Source organism: Diorhabda sublineata, chromosome 10 (assembly GCF_026230105.1).
Source record: "Diorhabda sublineata isolate icDioSubl1.1 chromosome 10, icDioSubl1.1, whole genome shotgun sequence".
NCBI lineage: Eukaryota > Metazoa > Arthropoda > Insecta > Coleoptera > Chrysomelidae > Diorhabda > Diorhabda sublineata.
Genome location: NC_079483.1, coordinates 6,444,449 through 6,468,806, shown reverse-complemented (window position 1 = coordinate 6,468,806; position 24,358 = coordinate 6,444,449). Strand labels below are relative to the sequence as shown.

Below are 24,358 nucleotides of genomic sequence, written 5' to 3'. Positions count from 1 at the left end.
TTTTATATTTCAAATAGTGCGTTCCACTAGGCTTTCATGGCTCCTGAGATATTCTTTTAGGCGTTCCACATAGTGACTACGATCGTTATGACTCATGTCGTCATGAATAACGTTCATGGTGATCCTTGTCAAGAAGTGGATCGAAGTGCGCGTTGTAAGAGTTTGCGGAATTTTCAAAACTCAAAGCAACAAATATTGTAACCATGAAAATATATCTTATTATTTGATGCGGTATGGGAAAATGATAAGTACTTTTGAAGCATTCTTGTGACGCAACGCCAAATATTTCACTATCGCCACAGAAGATATTTTGATTTCACTTTAGTGTAAATCAGTTAGGCGCTCTACTGAAAAATTTAATAACTTACAAATAACAACATAACGCTTTCGCTTTATTTTTTTCTTTTTTGCCATTCCTTAATATTTATCTGAACGCTCAAAACGCCTCGTAAGACATTCTATTTGGGTTTAAGATAATAACGCTCTGGACAAAGGGAAATATCGAGGTCGTGAACGTGATTGTCGGGAGTGCTTAGTGGAATGCATCCAAAATGTCTACTTCTTTTTTTATGTCAGTCATTACCCTGAAGCTTATTAATTGTTGAATATACAACAATAAATATGTCAGAAATTTGTTTAATATGTTTAAAAACAACATCTGAATTATTTAAAGTGGGAAATGGTGAATGTGACAATAAAGATATTTTACAAAAGTTGATGGAATGCGTACCAGAACTGGTAAATATACAAGAGTAATAATAAATTTTCATACGAAGTAAAAATCTTTTTGTTCTCATTTATTACACCATATGAAATATATAGTTTTTCTTATGAAATAGAAATCAAAATAGTTTCATTTTGTTTATAGGATTGGAATTGTACATTTCAAGTATGTTCTTATTGCTGTCAACGTTTATATGATGTACATTCATTTAAATCACTATGTATTAACTCATACAATTGGTATTGGTCCTTAAAGACGATAGGTGTTAAAGAAGAAGCTGTGGTAAAAAATGAGAACACAGACTGTAAAGAACTAATACAAGAAACTTTAATTGAAGAAGAATCGTTGGAGAACAATATATTATCGGATAACGATGGTCGTAATGATAGTGATAGTAACTCGGATACGGATTTTAAAGAACCTCTAGTTGAAAAAACGAAGAAAACGAAAAAAGAGAAAAAATCGGAAAGTACGAGGGTACCGTGTCACATATGCGGCAAACAGTATGCTTCAAAGTATGTTTTGAAAAAGCATATTATTATATGCGAAATGAAACATGACAGTAAGTGAAATTTTCTATTAATATCACTAATCGGTCGTTAGTTTTTACCACATTTTAGATTTTTGTCAAAATTGTTGATTATTGACTTTAATCTTACAGGGACAATTTTAATTTGCTATAAATTGTAGTGTTTAGTTCAGGTTATTATCAGAATTGTGCTAAAATTTTTAGTTACTATGATATAATTACTTTTGCAACCACTTCAACATCCAGATTTGTTCCCCATTGTTTGCTTCGTCGATTTTTCCTCAATTTCCTTGTTCAAATTCCGTCTCGAAGGACCAAAAATTGTGTAATTGTTAGTGTAAGTTTTTTTACTGTGACATAATTGCTTTTCCAACCACTAGATTTACTAAATTTGACCCCCAAGCCATTTTTACCTCGTTCTGAACCTTGTAGCTTTCATGTTAATCATAAAGTTGGGAAAAAATTCCTTTTCATAATTCTAATCCGGCTCGAAACACTGTATACTACCTCGATACCTACATTCCACTTAAATTGCCTATTCTTCGAGATTTCCTCAGTTTTCTCCTTCATAACTGTGATATAATCGCTTTTTCATCCATCCTAGCCTTTAAATTTACTCCCAAATCATTTTAACCTCTTCTTAAACCTTATACCTTTCATTCTAAGTGATAATTCTTTCAAATGTTGATGATATTAATACTTAAAAACAATATTTATCACTAATACGCCATCATTTACAATTAAATTGTCTGATCCTTCGAATTTTTCCTAGTTTTCTCGTTCATCCTACTCGAAGGACCATATATTGTGTGATTATAAGTATTGATGTATTAAAAGCAAACAGTTTGTTCAGAAAGTGTTCATATCTGAGGGTTTTGACTGGAATAAGGAGATGTTGTTATAAAAATGATGTTCAAAATCATACAGGGGAAAATATTGATAAAAATTTTGTTTTTAAATTTCCTGACAATTTTCCATCATCTTTTAGATGGTAATTCTGTCGGTAGTGATAAAGAAGAACAAAAAACAGCCCCTTCTTGTTTGGAATGCGGAATAACTTTTAAAAATAAATATATGCAAAAAAGACATTTTGATAATGTACATAATATTAAAGATAGGAAATTCATTTGTGAAATATGTAATAGGAGTTTCGCCACCAAGGTTTACCTCGAAGCACATAAAAGGTAAGAAATTACGAAATCTATACAATAAACTATGCACTAAATACTAAACTACTCGATATCTATGATAATTATCTACTTAACTATTCACTAAGTTATTCAAATCTACTGTTTACTTTACATTATTTCGTTTCATTCACTATGACATCCAATTATTTACTGACTTTCATGGTGATAAATAAGCGCATATTCATACAACATGGGTTTCTCGATAAATCGGTTCTAGAATATAAACAAATATAAAAGACAAATCGCCGCAGTACATAAATAGAGGTTTTCTCTGAGAATTCCGCTTTTGTTCTTCTACAATACCCGGCGCGTCCACCATATTTCACATTCTATTAACATATTAGAACAAGACCGGCTTCACGGTCCGTGTCGTGGACGCTTTTTCAAATGTATTTTATATCAAATCGGATTATATTTTGATTATTCTCGTGATTTTTTTAAATACAATTCAAATATTCCAGAAAATTCGTTAATTAAGTGATTATTTTGTTTTCTTCTTTTTTGTTTATGATCCAACACCCGTTACCGTACAGTACCGTTGGTTGTATAACAGTTTTGTAAATCCGTAATTTGATGACTCTAAAAAAGATCTATAGGATTTGCCAAAAATTTTGCTATAAAAAATATAAAAATTCCAAAACTAGAAAATTATTTGTTTAAATGAAAAACTTCTGTCGGCGTACCATAAAAATATATTAAAGTAACATTTTGACTCAAACTTGAAAATAATTCTTAGATTTTGATTTTTTTGGAAATTTTATCATTTTTTTTGTTAATTTTTTATATCATATGCTTCAGAATAATTTTTATATAGCACGCCTATGGTAAAGCGGATATTACCGTCCGCCATATGTAATAACAACAAACTGCTTCCTCACTTTAAATTCAATGATCATTTTATAGTTTGTCTATGATTTAGTTACATTAATGGGAAATTCAAATAAAATGAATATTTCTAAAAACTTGACATCTGTCATTTGTCATAACAAATAAACCGAAAACATTTTAAAAATTAGAATAATTTAATTGAAAAAGAGTAATTAGATTATTTTATAAAGAAAATGAAGATGTTGTGAACGGTTTTGGATGCACTACAGTTAAATTTTTGGATCGTTTTGCTGGTTACACTAAAGCATGAACATAACTTTAGTTTTGGATTGTTTCTTCGCTGAAAATTCAGATAAGTTTATGCATTATTCTTGAGAAAGTCTTGATAAATAATTATGACGTGATTATTTTCAATTTCAGATATCATTCAGGAGATCGGCCGCACGTTTGTTCGTTTTGCGGTAAAGGTTATATAACCGCAAGTGATTTGTACCACCACGAAAAGATCCACGCCAACAAACGTAATTACCGTTGCGAAATATGCCCGAAAGCCTTCAATACCTCATCAGATTTATACAAACACAAGATGTGCGTCCACATGGATCCCTCCCAATGGAAATACACCTGTGAAGTGTGTGAAAAAAAATTTCCTTTGAAAATAAACCTCGATAGCCATACGAAAACCCACACAGGCGAAAGGAACTTTCCGTGCAATTTCTGTGATAGGAAATGTATTAATATGTCAGTATTAAAGCGACACATCATCACTCATTCGCGTATAAATCCTTTCAGGTGCGAGATATGCGATCAGGGTTACAAATTTCAAAAATCTCTCGATATACACAAATCGAAAGCACACGGTATCGGTGACGTTAAAATTAAACCGGTGGTGAAAAAATTTCAGTGTCCTTTGTGCGTTAAAGCCTATACGGCAAACAATAAGTTGCAAAAACATTTGAGGGCCCACGTCGGGGAAAAACCCTTCAAATGTCCAGAGTGTCATAAGGGATTTTCCGATAAAAGCTATATTAAATTACATTTGAAAACTTTACATAATATACCTAGTGATGAGAAAATATCGAATATATCGTTATACGCACAATAGATTGTGAAGAAGAAGATTTCAGGTTAGGAGTAATTGTTTTATAATCAATTTGGTTGAGGAATTATTTATGTATCATTTTATTATTAAAAATGAATATATTTTGTAATAAAATTGTTTTTTCTTAAATAGGGCTATCATGTAATTCCATCTCTCGATTACAACGCCGACCTGGCGGCCACAGAGTGAAGTAATTCAGCGTCCTGAACGGTTTCACATACTCTTAAACTTTCCTTCACGGTCCTTGTTCGATGTCGGTCTCATGGTCATATTTAGCCTTAGATGGAGTTTACTACCCACTTAGGGCTGCATTTTCGAGCAATTCAACTCTCAGGAGAGATCCTCACGCAATCGACAACGGTCATTACGGGTTCAGCGCCCTCTATAGGCTGTGGCCCCATTCATGAAAGACTTGGATGAACCCACCCCGCTATTCTCGTTGCCGGACCTGTATGTAAGACTGTGCTCCAGTCAAAATTGTATTACGTGACCTCATTTAACGTTCTAAGTCAGTGTCTAACGTCAATATGAAATTGCATATAGGAAAGTTATTGGGAAAGTGATCACAATAAGGACTGATAAATTAATATATATTAAATAATCAAATATGTATAAAAATAAAAAAAAATATTTTCAATAACTACTAGCACCTGAAATAAAATTCAAAAGTTTTTGATTTTTCATTTAGTTTAAATTATTTGTTTTTTACTTTTATTATTCAACTAAAAAATATAGACATGAGAGAATCCATTTGTATCTGGTTCACTTTAAAAAGAATATTTTTTTAAAACATTTTTAGAATAAAAAAAACAATTATGCATGAAGAAAACTATTGAACACATTTTTAAGTGGACCCAAATAAATATCGGTTTATATTGTCCCATTTGGAAAAGGTTAAAGGGGAAAACCCCATCTCCATTACCCTTAAAATAGATTGTTAGCTTAATAAATAAGTGGAATTAAGGCTTTCCTGTTTTTGGGATAATCCGGAAATGTGTCTTGATACCACCAATGATTCAATAGCATCGTCTCAACCTAAAAAATCAACAATACAACCCTCTAAAAATTTTTTTGAAAAACAACAATGTGGCAGAAAAATATTTGTAGTCATTTGTTATCATTACTGTATCCTGACGGAATGCACAAGCCGTGTTGTTTTTTCCATTTGCAATAAAAGTTTCCAAAGACTTTTGATTATTACAACAAGAACCATATTTTTGTATGCCAAATATGTACTTACCTGATTTACTACTACCCAAGCATACACAAAAAACCAAGTAAAATGGTATTTCAGTATCACAGTAAGTGCAGTGTACATTATTATTTCAGCAGCTTGAAGTGGACTTGATATATATTCAAACCAATCACCGAAAGGTAATTTATGTTCAGATGTTACAATTTCTCCTGAAAAGATTCAGTAAACAATGAGGGCTACAGTTCTTATGCATTTTTTAGTGATGTAAAAGTACAATTCAAAAAAATATTGCTTATGCTATTGTGTGTATTTATGAATAATATGCTTTAAAACCACCCTAAAACAAACAGTGACATTACATATGATAAACTGCAGCACTTATTAAGGATAAACTAAAATCAAATAAAAACCTGAGGGTTAATAAAAAATTCAATTCTGAGACCAAGAAAGCATTTTTTCGAATAAAGCACCTACTAAACAAGAATGTAGATACATAAATATTTGGAATTATAAAAAAGGCTATTTGGCAGATAAATAGATGATCCAAAATTGTTAAAACAATAAAAAAGATCTGTAAGATATCATTGAGATAAAAATCAGTTACCTTTTTTATTTTTTCTTAAATTTGCCAAGATTTCTGAAGCTCTGTATTGATGCCACCAACCCCATAGAAATATACATATTGCTAATATTTCCATATAAGTAACATTGATAAAATTGATTTCTTGTGAAAAATATGGAGCTGCAATTGAAGGTATAGAGAAAATGTTTTATTATTATTCTTATCGCAATAGTATTCAAAAAAAAACAATAGTAAATATCAACAAAAACTAATAAACACATTGACATTAAGAATGACCTCTGTTAAAATTAGGTTATGTTATTAATTTCAGTAGTTCAAATGAACAATTTCGATATTCATTAATAGCAATTTAAATTTCAAAGAAGAACTTTTCAATTTTTAATATTCCTATTTTGACATTTCATAATATAAATAATTTTTTTCGCAATAATTTGTCTTAATTTTAAATATCTTTTAACAAAAAATCAGGTAAAAAGTTTACTGTTATTTTAAACTAATTTTTTGTTAAAACAGGCCTAAGGTCAAGACAACTCATTACGAGAAACATAAAAAGGTCTAAGAAATAAAAAGTTGAAGAGAAATATAATAAATATTGATTAAATTTCCTTACGAGATTTAACAAACTTTGGTGCTTCACATAGTATTGCCAGACACGTTCCAGGATAGTAGACAATTCCCAAAATGTACTGATTTACATTGATGTAACTATTTTTACCAAAAATCGATACATAATGCGTTTCGTAAAACCTTCTAGATACTTGTAAAGTCATTAAACAAACAGCAATGTAAGTTTGTGTTGTGGTTACTGAAATATGTATACATTCATCGTAGTTACATTTATACACAGAAATATTCTATTCACTTACCAAAAGATAAACTATTCCCAGAAATTGCATTCATCCAATGAATAACGCAATGTGGAACTTCAAATTTAAATATATAGACAGCGTTAATTCCAATAAACATGGTAGTGTAACAAATTAAAGCCACTATGTAAAAATGCTTAAACCATGACTTAGGAACCTCGACGTTAAGTTTAGAAAACAATGCACACTTTTCTTTGCTGGCAAATTTGCCGTATCTGAAAAACTGACCTAACGCGACTGGTAGTTTCGCCTCGAAAAAATTTAAAAGAGTAGCAAGGATTATTAACATTGTAGTGGCCACAGAAAATATAAAAATAATGTAATTCATATCAAACTGTAATTGATACCTTTTCTTCAGTTACAAACAACTTTTCGACATTAGAACATTTTTTTATATTGGATATACTTCACTTCTCACAAATATCACAATTTTAACCGTTATATTTTATTAATATATCTAATTTATAAATTAAAAAGTTTTGGATAATTATATTGCATTAATAATTACCGTTATGAATAATTTTTGTTAAAGTTGTAGACTTTGTCAAATAACTTGTGTTAAAAGTGCAATGACCTTCTATATTTTTGTTTACATGATTCTTCTTCTTTATTACACGATTTCAAAGCTGGTATAATATCTCACAAACTTAAGCTTCATAAGATACGTTCCACTGAATGGATGCATAATTTTAAAAAATATTACTGTATATCATAATAGTGACAAAAAATTTGCGGATTATCCACGTTTAAGCGAAATGTTGATATTGAATTGATGGAAATTAATAATATTTTTGTCAACGTTGCCAATCATTCTAATCTATAAGACGATATAATTTATTCAAAACTAATTTTCAAATAATAAAAGACGAATTATAATTTTTCCAAAAACACAAGATTAATAATATAGAAATTGAGATTCCTCATATATATTTAATTTCATTAATATTTTAATATAAAGTTCTCCGATTATATTCACAATTGTTGAAAAGGCCTAATTGGTCATTTTGGGGGGACGTCACAACCAGTTGCAATATAGTCTCAGGGGACAAATTTATGTTATGTACATTAAATTTATGGTTATATTTGTGTATTATTTTCATGAATTTTGACCAAATATTTTCTATATAAACATAAATTTTCTATACACAAATTAAATAAAGTGTTTGTTGTTGTTGACAACATGTCCGACTTTTCAAGTTACATTACTCGAAATGACTTATTGAGTGAAAATAGTTACAAATAATATTGGCAACACTGCCAAGTATTGAAAAAAAAACTGTCAAATAATTAAATTACAAATTCTTAGGTTAAATTTAATTAAAATAGATAAATAATATACCGTTTGTTTTGTATTTATAAACCCATGGTGAATTAAAAATAACAATTCTTAATATTTCAACGAAAACACAAAGTGAATCAGTTAAATTTTGGAACGCACCTATTAAATGCCATTTGACAGATAACGTAGATCAAATTGAATGTTTTGTGTAATATCAGTCATCTTACAAAAAAGTTGTAATTTGTGTCTGATATTAATAGTTTTTATAATTTATACTAAACATTAAACGATAAAAAAAACATCGACTATAAAATAAAAGATTGGTTTTAACCATTCCAGTAAATATCATAGTTTGCGTTATTAATATAATGGCGAATGAATTAGAATCTGAAACATTAAGCGACTGTGCAATTGGAAAAACTGTAAAGAGGTCCAACGAAGATGAACCTCGTCAAAATTTTAAAAAAAGAAAAAATGAAATAAAGAATATAAACATAAATGAAAAAAATCCTATATCTATATTGAATGAGTTGAGAATCGGTTTAAAATACAACGTTGTTGAACATTCTGGCCCTTCGCATAATCCGACTTTTAAAGTATGTGTAGAAGTCGACGGACAGAAATATTATGGTTCAGGAAATTCAAAGAAAGCTGCCAAATCGGAAGCCGCCACAGAAGCTTTAAAATCATTCATACAGTTTCCAACGAACGGTACGTTTGTTTCTTCAAATACTTTACCAGGTTAGTAATAGAGTGATTTCATAATTTTTATACTTTCAATTATCTCCCATCACCAAATCTAGGTATAAAAATGGATTTTACATCAGATCAAGTAATCAATAAGAAACAAGATAGTGGAAACTCTAAAAAAAGTAAAGTAGTCAAAGGACCATTAATGTTATTGAACGAATTGTACCCTAATGCAGAATTCACATGTATTTCAAACGAGAGTGATCCTTATGGTAGATTCAAAATATCCATTAGGATTAATAATCAACTTTTCATCGGAACTGGTTCTAATAAAAAACTAGCAAAGAACGCTGCGGCTTCTTCTGCTCTTAGTAAGCTCATTAATTACAGTATTCCCAATGTATCGACTGCTTGTATGGAAGACATTCCTTTTGCTACAAAAGATGAACAAGAATTAGCGGATGTAGTTGGAAGATTGGTTAATGAAAAATTCAGTAGTTTGATGGCTAATGATATCGTTCATATTAGAAGAAAAGTTCTTGCAGGTAAATAAAACAATAACAATTCATATTTAATGGGGACTTTGTCTTTGCAGTGTCATATTTCAGGTGTTTACATTTTATTTTGAATAAAAGCTTTTTGAGTGCTTTGTTTTTCTTGCTTTTATCCATGGTATACAGAATGTTAAAAATTTGTTTTTATGAAGAAATCAGAAGGATCTTTCATCTTTTTTTTTCCTCAAAAGCTTCAAGATTGGCAAAACTTCAATTTGATTAGCCTGCCATCTTCCTCAAGTCCTCGATAGAAGTTTTCTTTCTTCTCCTCTTCTACAGCTTGCTTCAGAAACAAGTAGTAAACTGATACGATGTTGAAAAAGCATTATTTCCCAATTTGCCACTTTGTAATATTGTCTGCTCTGACATGCTTGCTCTCTTCAAATTCCCAGTGGTTAGGGGATTGAGGATGCAATATTTTGCGCCCGTACTGTTTTGGATGATCTTTCGTATCATATTGAGGAATATTGTGTACAAATTTTCGATAAATTATTTGAATGTAACGAAAAATACAAAAAACACAGATGCTATAATGTTTTCAGCTTTCAATGCCGAGCCAGACTGGAATAATTGTTGCAAAACCGATAAAGGAAAAAGTAGGGACCCTATTCAAAAGTTTCTAAGTGTAAAAGCCTCGACAAATTTATTTATACTTACATTTAGATTAAGAATTATTGAATTTCAATAAAGTCCCCCTTAAGCTTGAAATATTTCAGAGAAAATTATATTCAGGTTATAAGTACATCCCTTCATAAATATACAGCACTTTAAACCTTGAAGGCCCATGGCTAGATTGTTATTTACAATTAATTTAATTAAATTAAAATTTACAAAATGTTTAAGCTCGGTTTTGTTCTTCTTCTTCTACTTTTTTTACTAGAATTATCCATTAGTTTCAGTCCTCCCTCCACTCAGTTATTCCCACTCTTTTCAAATCTCCTCTTTTTCGGCCCGCCTCTTCTTCTAATTCCCTCTACCTCCATTTGTGTTCTCTTGGCAATTCTGTTTGCATCAATTTTGCACACATACCCCAAACACCTGATTCTAAGAGTCATACATACAGTTATTTAAGTTGCCACAATCCCACTACGATAACGTTTATATATATATATATATATATATATATATATATATATAGAAATAATTTTGTAAATCGAAATTCTGAGGTATTTTACAACATTTCAGGTATTGTAATGACAAAAAATTCTGACATCAACACAGCGGAAGTAATCTGCGTTTCGACTGGAACGAAATGCGTTTCCGGTGAATATATTAGTATAAATGGGGCATCGTTGAACGACATGCACGCCGAAATTTTATCGAGAAGATGTTTAGTAAATTATTTTTATGATCAATTAGAATTAACAACGACCAGTAATAATTCAATATTCGAAAGTAAAGGGGGTAAAGGTTATCGTCTAAAGGAAGGTATCGAATTCCATTTGTACATAAATACGGCTCCGTGTGGAGACGCGAGGATATTCAGTCCCCACGAGGAGAATTCGTCGATCGACAAACACCCCAATCGAATATCCCGAGGACAGTTAAGATCGAAAATCGAATCAGGAGAAGGAACTATACCTGTAAAGAATGCCCCTTCACTTCAAACGTGGGATGGAATCGTTCAAGGAGAAAGATTGTTAACCATGTCTTGTTCAGATAAAATATGTAGATGGAACGTACTGGGACTGCAGGGGGCTCTATTATCCCATTTCATACAACCGATCTACTTGAAATCGATCATTTTAGGAAGCCTAATGAAAGAAAGTCATTTATACCGAGCCATTTGTGGAAGAATAGAAAGCACCCTACAAGGATTACCGCCGCCGTTTTTATTAAACAGGCCGAAAATGTTGAGGATTACATCGACGGAAGTTCGACAACCGCAAAAAGCCCCAAATTTTTCAGTAATATGGACGTTGGGTATGAAAGAACCTGAAATAGTGAATACCCATGTGGGTAAACCGGAAGAAGGTGTATCGATGGTCTGTAAACAGAGTTTGGCTAGTAGATTCGTTTCTTTGTTTCCGAAATTATCGAATACTACTGATATCAAGGTATTACCCTCGACGTTGATGTACGCAAAAGAAAGTGTCTCTAGTTATAAAGCAGCAAAAATGAGTCTGTACGAAGCTTTTGTCAAGGCGCAGCTGGGTTCCTGGGTGTCTAAACCATTGGAGCAAGACATGTTCGATATCGTTCCTGTTAAACCAGAAAATTTTATTTAGGATCGTTTTGTTGATGCTTTTTTTACAATTTCGTGTACCTTTATATTGCAGTGATGATTTCATTACTTTTTTTTTTAAATTTATATATATAAGCATTATACAAAGTAATCTAAACATTAAATGTACATTTTTACAGAAGTTTATTAAGTGTGTAAATATAATAGTTGAAGCAGTTCATACAAGTCCGCTACTATCTTCAACGCATTCTATAAAATTAACACAAATAAAGAAATAATTTGAATGAAATTGTGTTCAAAATTAATATAATTTCAGTAATTGTGTTAAAAACCTCTTCTGTCCCTTCAATAACTAATTTATTTGTTAGTTTTTGGTTAACAATAACTTGGCAGTCACCAGATGTCAAGTTGTTTCAAATCAGTTGCTATGATCTGTAACTTTTTAAAAACTTTTATATTACTTTTGGTAGACAGTGGATATTGTCTTTAAAAACTTTGTTTTGTATTCTTGTTAGTCGTTTCAAATTAGTTGCTACACTCAGTAATATTTCCAAAAACTCTATTTTAGTTTAGGACCTCAATAACTTGGCAGTCATCAGATTTATTTTGTCTGAAAATCCTCTATTGTTCACTATTAGCCACCAATAACTTGGCAATCGCCATATATTTAGTTGTTTCAAATTAGTTGCATTAGTAATTATTTTAGGTCCACAATAACTTGGCAAACATTAAATATTTCCTAAAATCATCTGTTTTTTTTACATTTGGTTCACAATAACTTGGCAGGCATCAGATGTTAGTTGCCCCAACAGTTCAGAAGTAATATTTTTTTTATCAATCTTCTATACTATATATGCAATCATCTCTAAAAACTTCTTTAGCAGGTAGTTTTAGTGAAAGTTTGTCCACAATAATTTAATCAATTATTAGATATCACGTTATTTCAATCTTGTTACAATTCTACAATCTGTTTAATGAAAATATTTTTCGTGGATTCTGTATTTGGCAATTAACATATGTAAAATAATAGTATTTATTACTTTTGACCTACAATAAGTTGGCAATCATTAGATATTGAGTCCAATATTTGTTATTTCTTTGAAAAGAAAAATATTTAACGTTAAAATAGCATTACTAATGATATAATTTAATACTTTAGGTTCACAATAACTTGGCAATCATCAGATTTAATATTGTTACAAAATATAAAATTAGACTATTAATCTTTTTGTTTTTTTCATTGTTAAATCGACATCAAAGACTATATTGTTTGTTATTTGTGTTTGTAATAATATAGCAGTCATGAGATGAAAAATTATTAAAAAGTTGCTGATTTACATTGCAATTATTTTTCAAAATCATTACGAATTTATTTATTCAATTTTTATTTGATATTTTTTTTATTCTCGTTTTGTTTTTGGAACCTAAGTTTTATAAATACTATTTTAGAACTGCTTCGATTTATAATTTGGAATTGTACTTGGATTTTTTCCGATTCTCAAATGTAGATACGTTTTAATATAAAAATAAATCTAGAATTAATAAACTTGTCAAATTAATTTGAATGGCGTTAGTGATTTTTTTTTTGTATAAAATGACACAAATTTAAAAAAATCGAAAATCGAAAAACAGAAGCACGAGAAAGAAAACTTTGAAAAATAGGGAAAAAATCGTGAATTGAAGTGAGAAAAAAACAGGAAAAAATCTTTAAAACTTTGAACTTATCCGCTCCAACAACCCAGACTAATAAATACCCCATCAAACGATGAATTAAAAAATATTTTTTGAGGTTAAAACGATATATTTAAAATTTGCATATTTGTTATAAGCATTAACACCAACAACAAACCAGGAATGTTTCTATATACATCTGAAAATAAACAAAAAAAAATACTATATAGGGTGATGCCACCAGATATTTTAAGCTTTTCCGGTAACAGCTGCTCCACCTTTAGATGTCGACTTATCGGTGCTCTGCTCTTTCTCCAATTGCCTACCGAGATACTCCCAATTGTGAACCATCAATTTCTGAACTGCCAAAAGCGCCTCGTATCTTACATTAGGGTCTTCGTGTCCCAACAAATGCATCACCAATTGTTTCCCGCCCAATTGCTCGATTATACTAAAAATAATTAAAATCTAGTAAAAAAAGAAATTGAAAATGAAAAAAAAAACTGGATTTTTCTTACTGTTTTCCACGAGGATAGTGACGGACGTATTCGCCTATATCGAAACTTGCTACGCTCAATACCAAAGGATCCTTGCTGGTTTCCAATAAATGGATAAGGATGCGCAACAGCTCATAATTTTTTTCGTTGAGCCTTTGAGCGTTTTCTCGCCAAAATTTGCTTTTGTGTACGGGTGACCATTCCAAACGACCTGATTTAACCTACAAATTTATATAAAAATAGCCGAAACGTTTCTAAAATTTCTTTATTGATTTGAAAAAATGAATAAATGAAAATTAATGAAATTATGAAAAGTAAGATCTTAAATTTGGTCAAATTATAAGTCAAATAAAGAAACTATTATGGGATTTGAGTCAAATAAAGCTGTTATGGGATATGAGTTACATTGATGACTCAATATACTGAATTTGAGTCAAATAATGTAGCTTCAATAGGATATGAGTCAAATAAAGAAACTATTACGGGATTTCAGTTACATTTAGGACTCAATATACTAAATTTCTGTCAAATAAAGAAGCTGTTATGGGATTAGAGTCAAATAAAGAAGCTATTATGGAACTTAACTCAAATAAAGAAGCTGTTATGGGATTTGAGTTACATTGAGGACTCAATATACTGAATTTGAGTCAAATAAAGAAGCTAATAAGGCGTCCCAGTTCAATAAATTGACTACTTTTGATAAAATTACTTGGAATAAAAAAGCTATCAAAAATTTGACGTAAATTGGTTAATAAATGTACTGAATTCGAGTCAAATCAAGGACTTACTTTTGTATTTCAATTGATTCAAAGAGTTAATACTGACTTCGAATCAAATCAACAAGTTAATATTGAATATATGTGAATTCAAGGAATTGTTATTGAATGTCGAGTCAAATGAATTCACTACTCCAGAATTCGAGTCAAAGAGAAAGATTAGGTCAAATGGAGGTTATAATATACTGAATTCGAGTCATATCAAGGACCTACTTTTGAATTCGAGTCAAACGAGAGAGATACTAGGGAAGTTGGGTCAAATTGAGGTTATAATATACTGAATTCGACTCAAAGAGAAAGATTCTCTTGAAATTGGGTAAAATTAAGTTTATAATATACTAAAATCGAGTCAAATCAACAAATTGATATTAAATATATGTGAATTCAACGAATTTTCAGTCAATTAAATTAATAAATGAAGTAAAATTAAGGTTTTAATATACTGAAATCGAGTTAAACTAAGGAGTTATTTTTGAATTTCAATCAATTCAAAGAGCTATTACTGAATTTATATGACATCGAGGAATTTTCATTGAATTTCTGATTAAATAAAATGACTTTTCCTGAATTTCATTCTAATATAAATATTTCTATAGAAATGAAGTCACATTAAGGATCTAATTTAAGGAAATTGAGTCTAATTAAGGAGCTAATACCAAATTTGATTATAAAACTTTATCGGAAATAGAAAAGGAAGAAAAAAAATCATTACTTCTAAAAACGTTAGCTTTAGTTAAAATCACTACTTATTTCTAAATTGTTATATACTCACTTCAGTAGAATATTCATCAAACGAACTGAGATCCTGAACGGAACTCTGCAATTTTTCCGTTAAAAATTCCACGTCTCCTGTTACATCTTCATCGTCAAATTTGCGTTGTTCCAATATAGCCAATTGTTTCAGCACCTAAAATAACACCAAGAATTCCAAATATAACTCAAATTAAACAAAAAAATTTATATCTTAACCTTGCACTGTACCATAGCTATGCAATGCTCTTTGGAAACTTGTTGGTCTTCCGGTTTCTCGATTAAATTCCTGAACACAGCGAGAATGATTCTAGTAACTTTTTCTTTAACTGAATCGCTCAATATGTCAGCCAATATAGGTATAACGTTGAATTTATTCATTTTTTCCGCCAATAGAGGATTGAAAGTCAATACCCACAAACAGAATATCAACTGGTATTGCACCTGAAAGTTTACTCTACCGGATAAGACAGACAATAAAGTTGATATTCCATCAACGGAAACGAACGCGAAACGATATTCATCGATACGTAACATCATCTGCAGACATCTAGCTACCGATTGAATGTATTCGTTATTCTGAAAGAACAAAAAAAATGTAAATTTTCGCTATTTACATGAAAAATAAATGGAGATACTGTTAAAATAATATTTTGAATAAATTTCAACTTATACGGTGTACCATTAATCGTCAAGTAGGTTTTAAAATGAATCTAGTGTCACTGTGTCAAAGATTAGATACACTACCGGTCAAAAATTTTTGCTCACCTTATAGTTAAAGATAAATAAGATAAGAATATAGTAATAAAAAAAAATTCCATTCAACATTACTCATAGTATTCTTTCATTATCAAGCATTCTTGAAATTTTTAGATTATTAGATTCAGTTTTATTTATAATTTTTTTAAAATTCAGTTCGAATTATATCAGGAAAACATTAAATTTATCTACATACAATAATTTTTTTCCGAATTTCATTAATTTTTCAATATTATTTACTAAAGAATAATTTTTCTATAGTACGCCTATGGTAAAACGGATATTGCTGTCCGCCATATTCAACAACCGCCTTGGTCTAACAAACATTTGTTTATTGTCATCCACCAAGCACAACACACTTGATTTTTATGTAAATTCGATGTTCCGTCAAATTTTACAATTTTATTTATTAAAAAAGAAGAAGTGAATGACAAGTAAAGATTAATTAATTAATGAAACTTAACTGAATTTCAAGCTTATATTTATATGAAAAAGAACCACCACAACAAGATTTATAACAAGTGCCTTCACCTCGACTCCAAACGGCATGACGATTTTATCGTAAGCAATTTATTATGACACAAAATTTAGAATTCATTTTCAATATTAAATTATAAACAGAACGAAAAGTAGAAACTTCTGGTATAAGCGAAAATGTATTTAATAAAACTGTGTAAATAGAGATTTTTTTTCAATTGAATGTTCATGATTCAAGTATTCCTGTACACACAAAGCAAACGGAGTATAAAATTATTTAATATAAAGGATTAAACATATTTAGATATTGTCAGCATCTGTGCTCTACAAAAAAAAAACGCTGTGCAATAAGCAGCGATCGGAAAAGAGGTTTATCCAATCAAATAATACGCAAATACAGGGTGTCCAAAAAGTGCTGTCAACTTTGTTAGTATCTAAGAAATTTATATATCCAATATGTGTTGCTGCCAAAATTAACTATATATCAGAGTTTATTGGAAATATATAAAAACGGAAAAAAAATTATCAAATTATTTATTTCAATATTGATAGTTCAGTTTTTCAATTTAACTTTGTGCTATGTTGCCAATTTTCACTTAATTACAGATATGAATGTAAATGAATATTTGAGACGAAAGTTTTTAATTATAATAATTTTTAGGTTATAAATTATAATTATTAACATATTTCGAAAATTTATTTTAGTAACCACGTTGTCCATTTATTGAATCAACTTTATCAACTGATGTTGCCAATTTTCAATCTATTTTAGATATAACTAGAAATCAATATATCACAAAATATCTAGTATCAATTTTTGTTTTTAAATATATCGATTAGCAAATTTTTTCAAAATTTATCAATAAAAACGGCGATTTCGGCATTTTTTCATTATAATATTTTATTGAACTAATTAAAAATCAAAACTTGTTTTATGTTAAAATTCAGCAAACAATTTTTTCGCGAAAAAGAAATATGGTACAACGTTTGTAATATTGATCCTATTATCTGCGCCAACTATATTCACGTTCCACGATTTCAAACTATGAACTGCATTTCTGATTTTTTTTATTATGCACTGATACATAAATAATTTTTTTACAGACTTGGGTGGCGATATACGAGGGAGAGTCGAAAAATCGTTACTTTTTTATTTTCCGGCTGCTCAATTAAACAGGCAACAATGCTCCTATTAACAGACATCTGTTATTTCGATTCCTATCAAAATTTGAACAAGCTCTGTCATTTAGTTTGCGTTTGGAAAGGCTTAGAAAGAAAACAGAATAAAATGAAGCTAAGACAAACTTTCTTGGGATCTGACAGAAGTATATACACTTGAAACGCAATCAAGTGTAAGAGTTTAGTTTATAGCTGTAATAGGGGCAATTTTTTTAATCGTTTTGTAACCATAGACGAAAGATTGATTCAATACAACATAACAATGATTAAAAAATTGTCAAAACAGTGGATTTTCCGGGGTAAACCAGCACTAAACAATCTGTTAACTAAATTTAAAAGCTAAAACTAGTCATGACGAATATTATCCCACTTATTGGATCTATTTAATGAAGATTTTAGAATATAAATAAATACTTTTGCATCATGGAAATGCAAAGGTGGTATTACTCCCTTATTCGCCCAAATTTACCCTCTAGGAGACTATTTCTTGTACCCTCATATACAGTATACACATCAGGCTAAAATTTGTATACACTGAAATTTGTCCTTTATTCGTCCAGATGTAGCCTCTAGTGACTATATTTCGAAATTATATATACATTTAACATCAATTTGACTACAATTGCTCCCTTATTCTGCCAGATTTACCCTCTAGTGACTATTTTTTGTATCCATATATACAGTCAACATAAATTTGGCCACAATTACTGACTTATCCGTCTAGATTTAGTCTCTGGTGACTATGTTTTGAACCCACATATGCAGTATACAGATCAGGCTAAAATTGCTCCTTTATCCGCCCGGATGTAACTTCTAGTGATTATATTTTGTACCCAAATATACAATCGACATAAATTTGACCATAATTACTCCTCTATTCGTCCAGATTCAGCATCTGGTGACTATTTTTCGTTTCCAAACTGAAGAAAGGGTCTACAGAAAGAAAAAGATTTGACAGCAAAGATCGAATACTCATTTTAACGATTTCGACAACACTTTCGTAAGGACTTAAGTAATTGAAGAAAGTGTGTAGACATATCAACCCATCTGCAATTTATTTTAGAAATATTTACGAAAATAAATTTTATTTATAACCGTTATTGTAAATGTAGTAAACCTCATTTTCCGATCTCTGGTAATAAGTTTTTTTATTTTATTAAATTTTGGCTAACGGGGGATTAATGGGGGGAGGGTTTCGTTAACCATAACAAACAAACGGACGACACAACGACGACGAATAAAAATTTTCTACGAACATTTCATCAGGCAGCAATAAAACACATCGGATGTCATCGATTCTTTTTTTTTGTGTTTTATTTCCACGCGCGCATTTGTTAATTTCATCTACTTATTCGAGCAAAAAAATTATGTTAGAACACAACACTTAACGTTACCAACACAGCAGATTCGTTTAAAAAAAAAATTTTTTTTCTATACAATTTTGCTACCTCTTGAGCTAGTCTCGTAGCATCTTCAAGGGACATTCCAAACAATATGGAATTGGCACCTCGGATTATGTCTATGCAACTACGTTTGTCTTTTTTTGGAAAATTGCTCGGACCTGCCGAACATGCCATTTTACACTTGTGTTCCTGTAGGAAATTCAACTTAACAACTAAAATTATATGGGGTTAAAAACCTATTGAACAATTTGAAACAAATGTGAAGCTGCCGAAATCAAAATATAATAACCGAAGATGTTTGAAAATTATGTGAGTACGTACCTGCATTTTTAATTGATCTTTGAGCCACGTCAAGTAGAAATGTAAATCGGATCGTTCCATTAGAGTATGAGACCAACACGCTATCTTTCCTATTATTTTCGAAGTCATGTTTGTTATAAAACCATCTTGACGATTGAGAAGATTCAAAAACGGTCCCCATACAGATTCCTTCTTCTTATTGGCGTATTCGTGGAATATTTCCACGCGGCTTCGATTCTCCTTAATACAAATAAATTAAAATAACAAAATCAAAATATATACACAATGCTGACAGAAAGTTTCCGGACAAGATGAAAATTTATTAAAAGTAAAATAAAACAAATTTTATTTTAAAAATATCAAAAGATAACATTCTATTATTAAAACCACGAACATAATTTGTCTCTTTTGATATTCCCACACTTTCTTTTCATCAAAGAAACCACCACTGACCGCCACCAAGTTTTTCTAACACACTTTTTGGTATATCATTCCAAAAAGTTTGAAGAGCTTTCCAAGGATTCAATTTTCAACTTTCCGATACAGTTCATCCCACAATAATCCTATTGGATTCAGATCCGGAGATATTGGGGGCCTTAATTTCTAAAATCACCACTAACTTCTTTATTTTTTAAATAGTTGAGACAAAGCTTAGATGTCTGCTCTGGGTTGTTGAAACACATACCCACGGTCAATAAGGCGCATCCCAGAAGGGTTAGCATGCGTTTTTAATATGTAATGGTAACCAATTCTGTCCAGGGTTCCTTTAACTCCCTATGAAAAACACCCCCACACTATTATACAGCCGAATTTGGACTCATCTGTCCACAGGATTTGTTTCCATTATTTATGTGCCAGGGCTCATTCTAGTTTTTTTTCTGGTTCTGTGTTTCAAAAAAGGTTTTAAGGGTGAGTTGGCAGTATCTATTTTGGTACTAGGTGACCAAACACTTCTATTGGTGAGCATATCCATCATGATTGTCCACAAAACTAGTTCTTTGTAGAAATTCTTCCATTTAGGTCAGCTTTTTGTAAACTTTTGTTTACTAAACTAACTGATATCTATTTATCTTGAACCGCATTTGAATTTCCAGTGCTGTAAGCTTCCTATTCATTTTAGACTTGATGATTAGGGACTTATCCTTTACTTTAGAAGTTTCTGTCCTGATTTGAACCAGTGATGGTATCTCCGAGAGTAGAACTTGGTATATTTAATTTTTATAAAATATAACGTATAATAAAATTATGTGGAAATAAAAATAATTTAGATACATTCACTTCGTTGCATGCCAGACACGAAAGTAAATAAAAAGCTTGTCAGGAAACTTTCCCTATATATTAGAAAGCTCGGAATACATAAGAATTAGCACACTTTTATTGTTTATTGATTTACCTGTAGCATATCATCCACTAAAACTAAAATGTATTGTAGCGTTTGGTCTTTGGAAACGTGACCTAATAAATTCAGGAACGTTTGGGCGCATTGATTTCTATTTTTTAGCAAAAGTTCTTCTCTTTTCGCACTATCAGGAACATCGAATGCTACAATAAAATCGTAGTCCTCTTGAGATATCATCTGGGATCTACAAAAAAAAATTAGTAGAAAAAGGGATCTAAGATATGTCCCTTATCAACAGTTGAACAAATATTTTATTCCAAAAAAAATGAATCAGATGCGATTAAAGGTCATCAAAGTTTGACCGTTCAAACAATTCTGTAAACTTCGAAATAAATGGTAATCAGATGGTGCCAAATCAGCGCTGTATGGGGCATCACTTCCCAAACAAGCTCCAATAGTTTACCACGAGTTGTCAAAGATGTTGAGGCTTTGCAATATCGAAGTAGAACACTAAGCCTTTCCGATTTGACGATTCTGGCTATTTTTCTTTTATTGCTTCATCCAGTTTTATTAATAGTTGACAGTAAAGTTCAGAACTGATCGTTTGGTTCCTTGGAAGCAGCTCAAAAAACACAACAACTTTGTAATCTAACCAAACTGACAGCTCCATGATTGTTTTAGAACTATGTTACCATTTTTCATCACCAGTGATGATTCTATTCTCTATCCTTCCAGAACTACTTTTACTTCTTTATTTACATCTTACACCTCTTCTTTTCTCTTATTTTTTCTCAGTCAGTATGACACCTACACCACTTGAATTTCTTAGCCACTTCAAACTCCCTTCTTGTAATGTTTACTTTGCTGTTCTTTCTTCTCTCTTTTCACTTCATCTTCTTGGCATTAATTTTTTGACTTTTCATTTTCAGTTTTAACCCTTCCCTTTGCTCCGTTGGCATATTTTCTTCATCAACTAAAATAATTCTTCATGCAGTTCCGCATAGTAATAAATCTCCACTTTTTTTACCCAATGTTGGTACTTTCCCATTTTTCATTTTTTTTCTCTGTTAATAGTGTTTCAAATGTTTTATTCATGTTTCCTCAACTCATTTTTCCATTTTCATACTGTACTATATGTAGGCTTTATTTTTTTTCTTTTATCCATTCCCTTCTTATTCTTTTGTATTATTTTCTCATTTCATCCCATTTCCACTTAATCTTCTTGTTGTATTTACTTTTCCATTCTCTTTTCTATTTTCTCTTGGACTAAATTTAACTTTTTACGTTTCTTTATTCAGCTTCTTACGTGATGTTGCTTTAACATATTGTATTATCTTTGTCCACTATTCTTCTTTCACACTAATATCACACAATTTAAGACTTTCCTTATATACTAAGTTAGATACAATTTGTATTACACCAATATTACATTACATCTAGGGAATCTTAATTGTGAAAAAATAGTTCTAATTGACCCCAAGATGATTATATATCTGTATCCAATGCAAACAATACATATATATTATGATGTCGTCTATCTGATGTTAAAATGCTCATTCTGATCCTTTTAAATTGATTCCACAATCTCGAAAGTGCATATAAAACCCCCATTTGGACTATCTTACTATACCAGAACCTTCAAAGTTATATAACACATGTCTAGTTCCTAGTAGAGCTCACATATACTATTTTCCACTTGTTTATGTACGTCTGCGTATTGACCTACTATTATCCTTATAATTCTCGCTCATAAAGTCTAATATAAACCTGGATGAGCCACATACAATGATTTTTCCCAATTCTTATTTGACTAGAATAGTCTCTGCATCTCCTTGGTATCCTAAAATCCAATCATACCTCTTCTAAGGCTTGTATACGGTCCCTGATCATTTTAGACTTGATATTTTGCAAACTGATTGCTTTTGGAACACCTGGCATGAAATAACACCTAAATGGACCTTTTGCCTCTCTTACCAAATCACTACTGCAATTAAATAGACGCAAAATCCGACAGCGACTGGAATTTTAACCTGACACAGTCATCAAAGATACCATCTCTATACCATGAGTATTACAGACGATCCTTGTGTGCCCCTGGTGCATGGAGGAGAATAAAACTGCTGATCAAGTTATCTGTGAGTTTCCAGCACACACGCGAGCATGATTCAAAGATTTGGCCTCATAGCTTGCCCAATGACATCAAAAGGTTCAAATAAAAGTGCCTGATCAGCTTTTCAATGGACATCGGCCATTGGTAATGTCAAGTGGGGTCTATAAGAAGCCCTATGTGCTTGATTGCCATTGACCACCCACAACATTACTATGAACTATGATTAGCTGCGATTACTGTTGATTATGAGACATGTGGTTGTTTTAAACTTAATTAGACCTTGTATATATCTCCGATTCCTTTGATTTGAGCCATCAAGAATAACCCGACCTTATCAACACTGTTTATAACTTTTAAAACATACCTTATTGACATTTTTTAACTTGCTATTGTTATTTTATTCTATAGAAATTTTCTTTACATTTATTTATACTTTTTAAGTTTCTTATTTTTTATTAATAAATAATTTATATATTTGGAATTTTTATTATAGAATTTGTATGAACGTTAATGATTCTTTCTTATGAGGGAAATTATTGATCTTACTGTAAATATGATAACCAGTTGACATGTTGATTTCTAATATCAGTGGCTCTTTGTTGTAATACACTAGTGGCAGCCAGCATATCTACAACAAAAAGAAAATTGTTTTAGAAACATGTAATGGATAGTCAAGTTCCCAATACTCATTCAAAACACTCGAAAACTCATTTATATAGTGATTTAGATCCAGTTCACAATGTTGCTTATCTATTTTATGGTATGATACAACTTGAGAATTGTAGTGAATGGGACATGAAGAAAAAGTGTATTATGAAGATTTTTTGTCTAATCTATAATGATATTATCAATTATAATGATCAAAAGGACTCACCAGACCTTTAAATTGAAAATTAATTATTTTGGGTGTGTTTAAATCAGTATTTATAGAATGTTTATGATAATCAGCTGACTAGTGTCATACTTAATAGTTTTATAATTAGTTTTTTCTTTTAATGGTACCAATAATATAAAAAATATACATATGAAAATTTAAAAATGGGAAGATACAAACTATTGAAGTTACACATGAAAATACAAACTATATTTTAATTTTCTAATTATTGCATTAAAATTCGCATACCTGTTTTATCATCATCCAAAGACGTAATTATGTCTTTAATGTTATGATCCGCTCCGGCGGTCAAATTAGATGCCATTTTTAAAATTTATATCGATAAACGAATTCAAAAATTTACACCCTTTTTACTAGTATGATTTCACTGGAAGTCTTGTGACTTGACTTGTAATTGACATCAGAGAATAAACATGACAGATAATTGTGTTTACAAAGATAGCCAACTTAAAAAAACGTTCAATTCGATGATTTTGC

General features: G+C 30.6%; 4 protein-coding genes across 6 annotated transcripts; 2 read left to right on the top strand and 2 right to left on the bottom strand.

Annotated features, from left to right (window-relative positions):
* The first annotated feature begins 222 nt into the window (after positions 1 to 222).
* LOC130449785 (zinc finger protein 558-like) lies at positions 223 to 4,879 on the top strand. 2 transcript variants are annotated; one of them, XM_056787787.1, is made up of 5 exons: positions 223 to 738; positions 869 to 1,286; positions 2,242 to 2,437; positions 3,692 to 4,398; positions 4,506 to 4,879. In XM_056787787.1, the coding sequence occupies exons 1-4, from the start codon at positions 622 to 624 to the stop codon at positions 4,374 to 4,376; spliced, it is 1,416 nt and encodes a 471-aa protein (XP_056643765.1). In that variant the 5' UTR covers positions 223 to 621; the 3' UTR covers positions 4,377 to 4,398; positions 4,506 to 4,879. The 2 variants fall into 2 exon arrangements, with proteins under 2 accessions (XP_056643765.1, XP_056643764.1); XM_056787786.1 differs by lacking the exon at positions 4,506 to 4,879 and having other exon boundaries at positions 224 to 738; positions 3,692 to 4,502.
* A 67-nt stretch (positions 4,880 to 4,946) lies between these two features.
* On the bottom strand, positions 4,947 to 7,633 carry LOC130449786 (polyprenol reductase). The gene is made up of 5 exons (XM_056787788.1): positions 7,018 to 7,633; positions 6,762 to 6,956; positions 6,173 to 6,310; positions 5,614 to 5,777; positions 4,947 to 5,408 (listed from the first exon to the last, which is right to left on the bottom strand). The coding sequence occupies exons 1-5, from the start codon at positions 7,343 to 7,345 to the stop codon at positions 5,316 to 5,318; spliced, it is 918 nt and encodes a 305-aa protein (XP_056643766.1). The 5' UTR covers positions 7,346 to 7,633; the 3' UTR covers positions 4,947 to 5,315.
* Positions 7,634 to 8,471: 838 nt separating this feature from the next.
* Positions 8,472 to 13,290, top strand: LOC130449693 (double-stranded RNA-specific editase Adar). Of its 2 annotated transcripts, none has more exons than XM_056787652.1 (3): positions 8,472 to 9,037; positions 9,100 to 9,531; positions 10,726 to 13,290. In XM_056787652.1, exons 1-3 carry the CDS (start codon positions 8,665 to 8,667, stop codon positions 11,766 to 11,768), a joined length of 1,848 nt encoding a protein of 615 aa, XP_056643630.1. In that variant the 5' UTR covers positions 8,472 to 8,664; the 3' UTR covers positions 11,769 to 13,290. The 2 variants fall into 2 exon arrangements, with proteins under 2 accessions (XP_056643630.1, XP_056643632.1); XM_056787654.1 differs by having other exon boundaries at positions 8,484 to 9,007; positions 10,726 to 13,281.
* Positions 13,291 to 13,302: 12 nt separating this feature from the next.
* Positions 13,303 to 24,303, bottom strand: LOC130449692 (V-type proton ATPase subunit H). Its single transcript, XM_056787651.1, has 8 exons — positions 24,110 to 24,303; positions 23,533 to 23,614; positions 20,931 to 21,120; positions 19,559 to 19,777; positions 15,639 to 15,998; positions 15,442 to 15,576; positions 13,915 to 14,114; positions 13,303 to 13,847 (listed from the first exon to the last, which is right to left on the bottom strand). Exons 1-8 carry the CDS (start codon positions 24,183 to 24,185, stop codon positions 13,646 to 13,648), a joined length of 1,464 nt encoding a protein of 487 aa, XP_056643629.1. The 5' UTR covers positions 24,186 to 24,303; the 3' UTR covers positions 13,303 to 13,645.
* Positions 24,304 to 24,358: the final 55 nt, after the last annotated feature.

Bases quoted from the DNA above. Each gene is read 5' to 3' on its own strand.
- LOC130449786 (XM_056787788.1), bottom strand. From the start codon at position 7,345: ATGAATTACATTATTTTTATATTTTCTGTGGCCACTACAATGTTAATA. The intron at 6,957-7,017 runs GTAAGTGAATAG...TACATATTTCAG, and splicing joins TGGGAATAGTTTATCTTTTG to TAACCACAACACAAACTTAC. The intron at 5,778-6,172 runs GTAACTGATTTT...GAATCTTTTCAG, and splicing joins TTTAAGAAAAAATAAAAAAG to GAGAAATTGTAACATCTGAA.
- LOC130449693 (XM_056787652.1), top strand. From the start codon at position 8,665: ATGGCGAATGAATTAGAATCTGAAACATTAAGCGACTGTGCAATTGGA. The intron at 9,038-9,099 runs GTTAGTAATAGA...CACCAAATCTAG, and splicing joins TTCTTCAAATACTTTACCAG to GTATAAAAATGGATTTTACA. The intron at 9,532-10,725 runs GTAAATAAAACA...ACAACATTTCAG, and splicing joins TAGAAGAAAAGTTCTTGCAG to GTATTGTAATGACAAAAAAT.
- LOC130449785 (XM_056787787.1), top strand. From the start codon at position 622: ATGTCAGAAATTTGTTTAATATGTTTAAAAACAACATCTGAATTATTT. The intron at 739-868 runs GTAAATATACAA...TTTTGTTTATAG, and splicing joins TGGAATGCGTACCAGAACTG to GATTGGAATTGTACATTTCA. The intron at 2,438-3,691 runs GTAAGAAATTAC...TTTCAATTTCAG, and splicing joins TACCTCGAAGCACATAAAAG to ATATCATTCAGGAGATCGGC.
- LOC130449692 (XM_056787651.1), bottom strand. From the start codon at position 24,185: ATGGCATCTAATTTGACCGCCGGAGCGGATCATAACATTAAAGACATA. The intron at 19,778-20,930 runs GTAAATCAATAA...ATTTGTATTAAG, and splicing joins TAGTGGATGATATGCTACAG to GAGAATCGAAGCCGCGTGGA. The intron at 15,999-19,558 runs GTACGTACTCAC...TTGTTCTTTCAG, and splicing joins AAGATCAATTAAAAATGCAG to AATAACGAATACATTCAATC.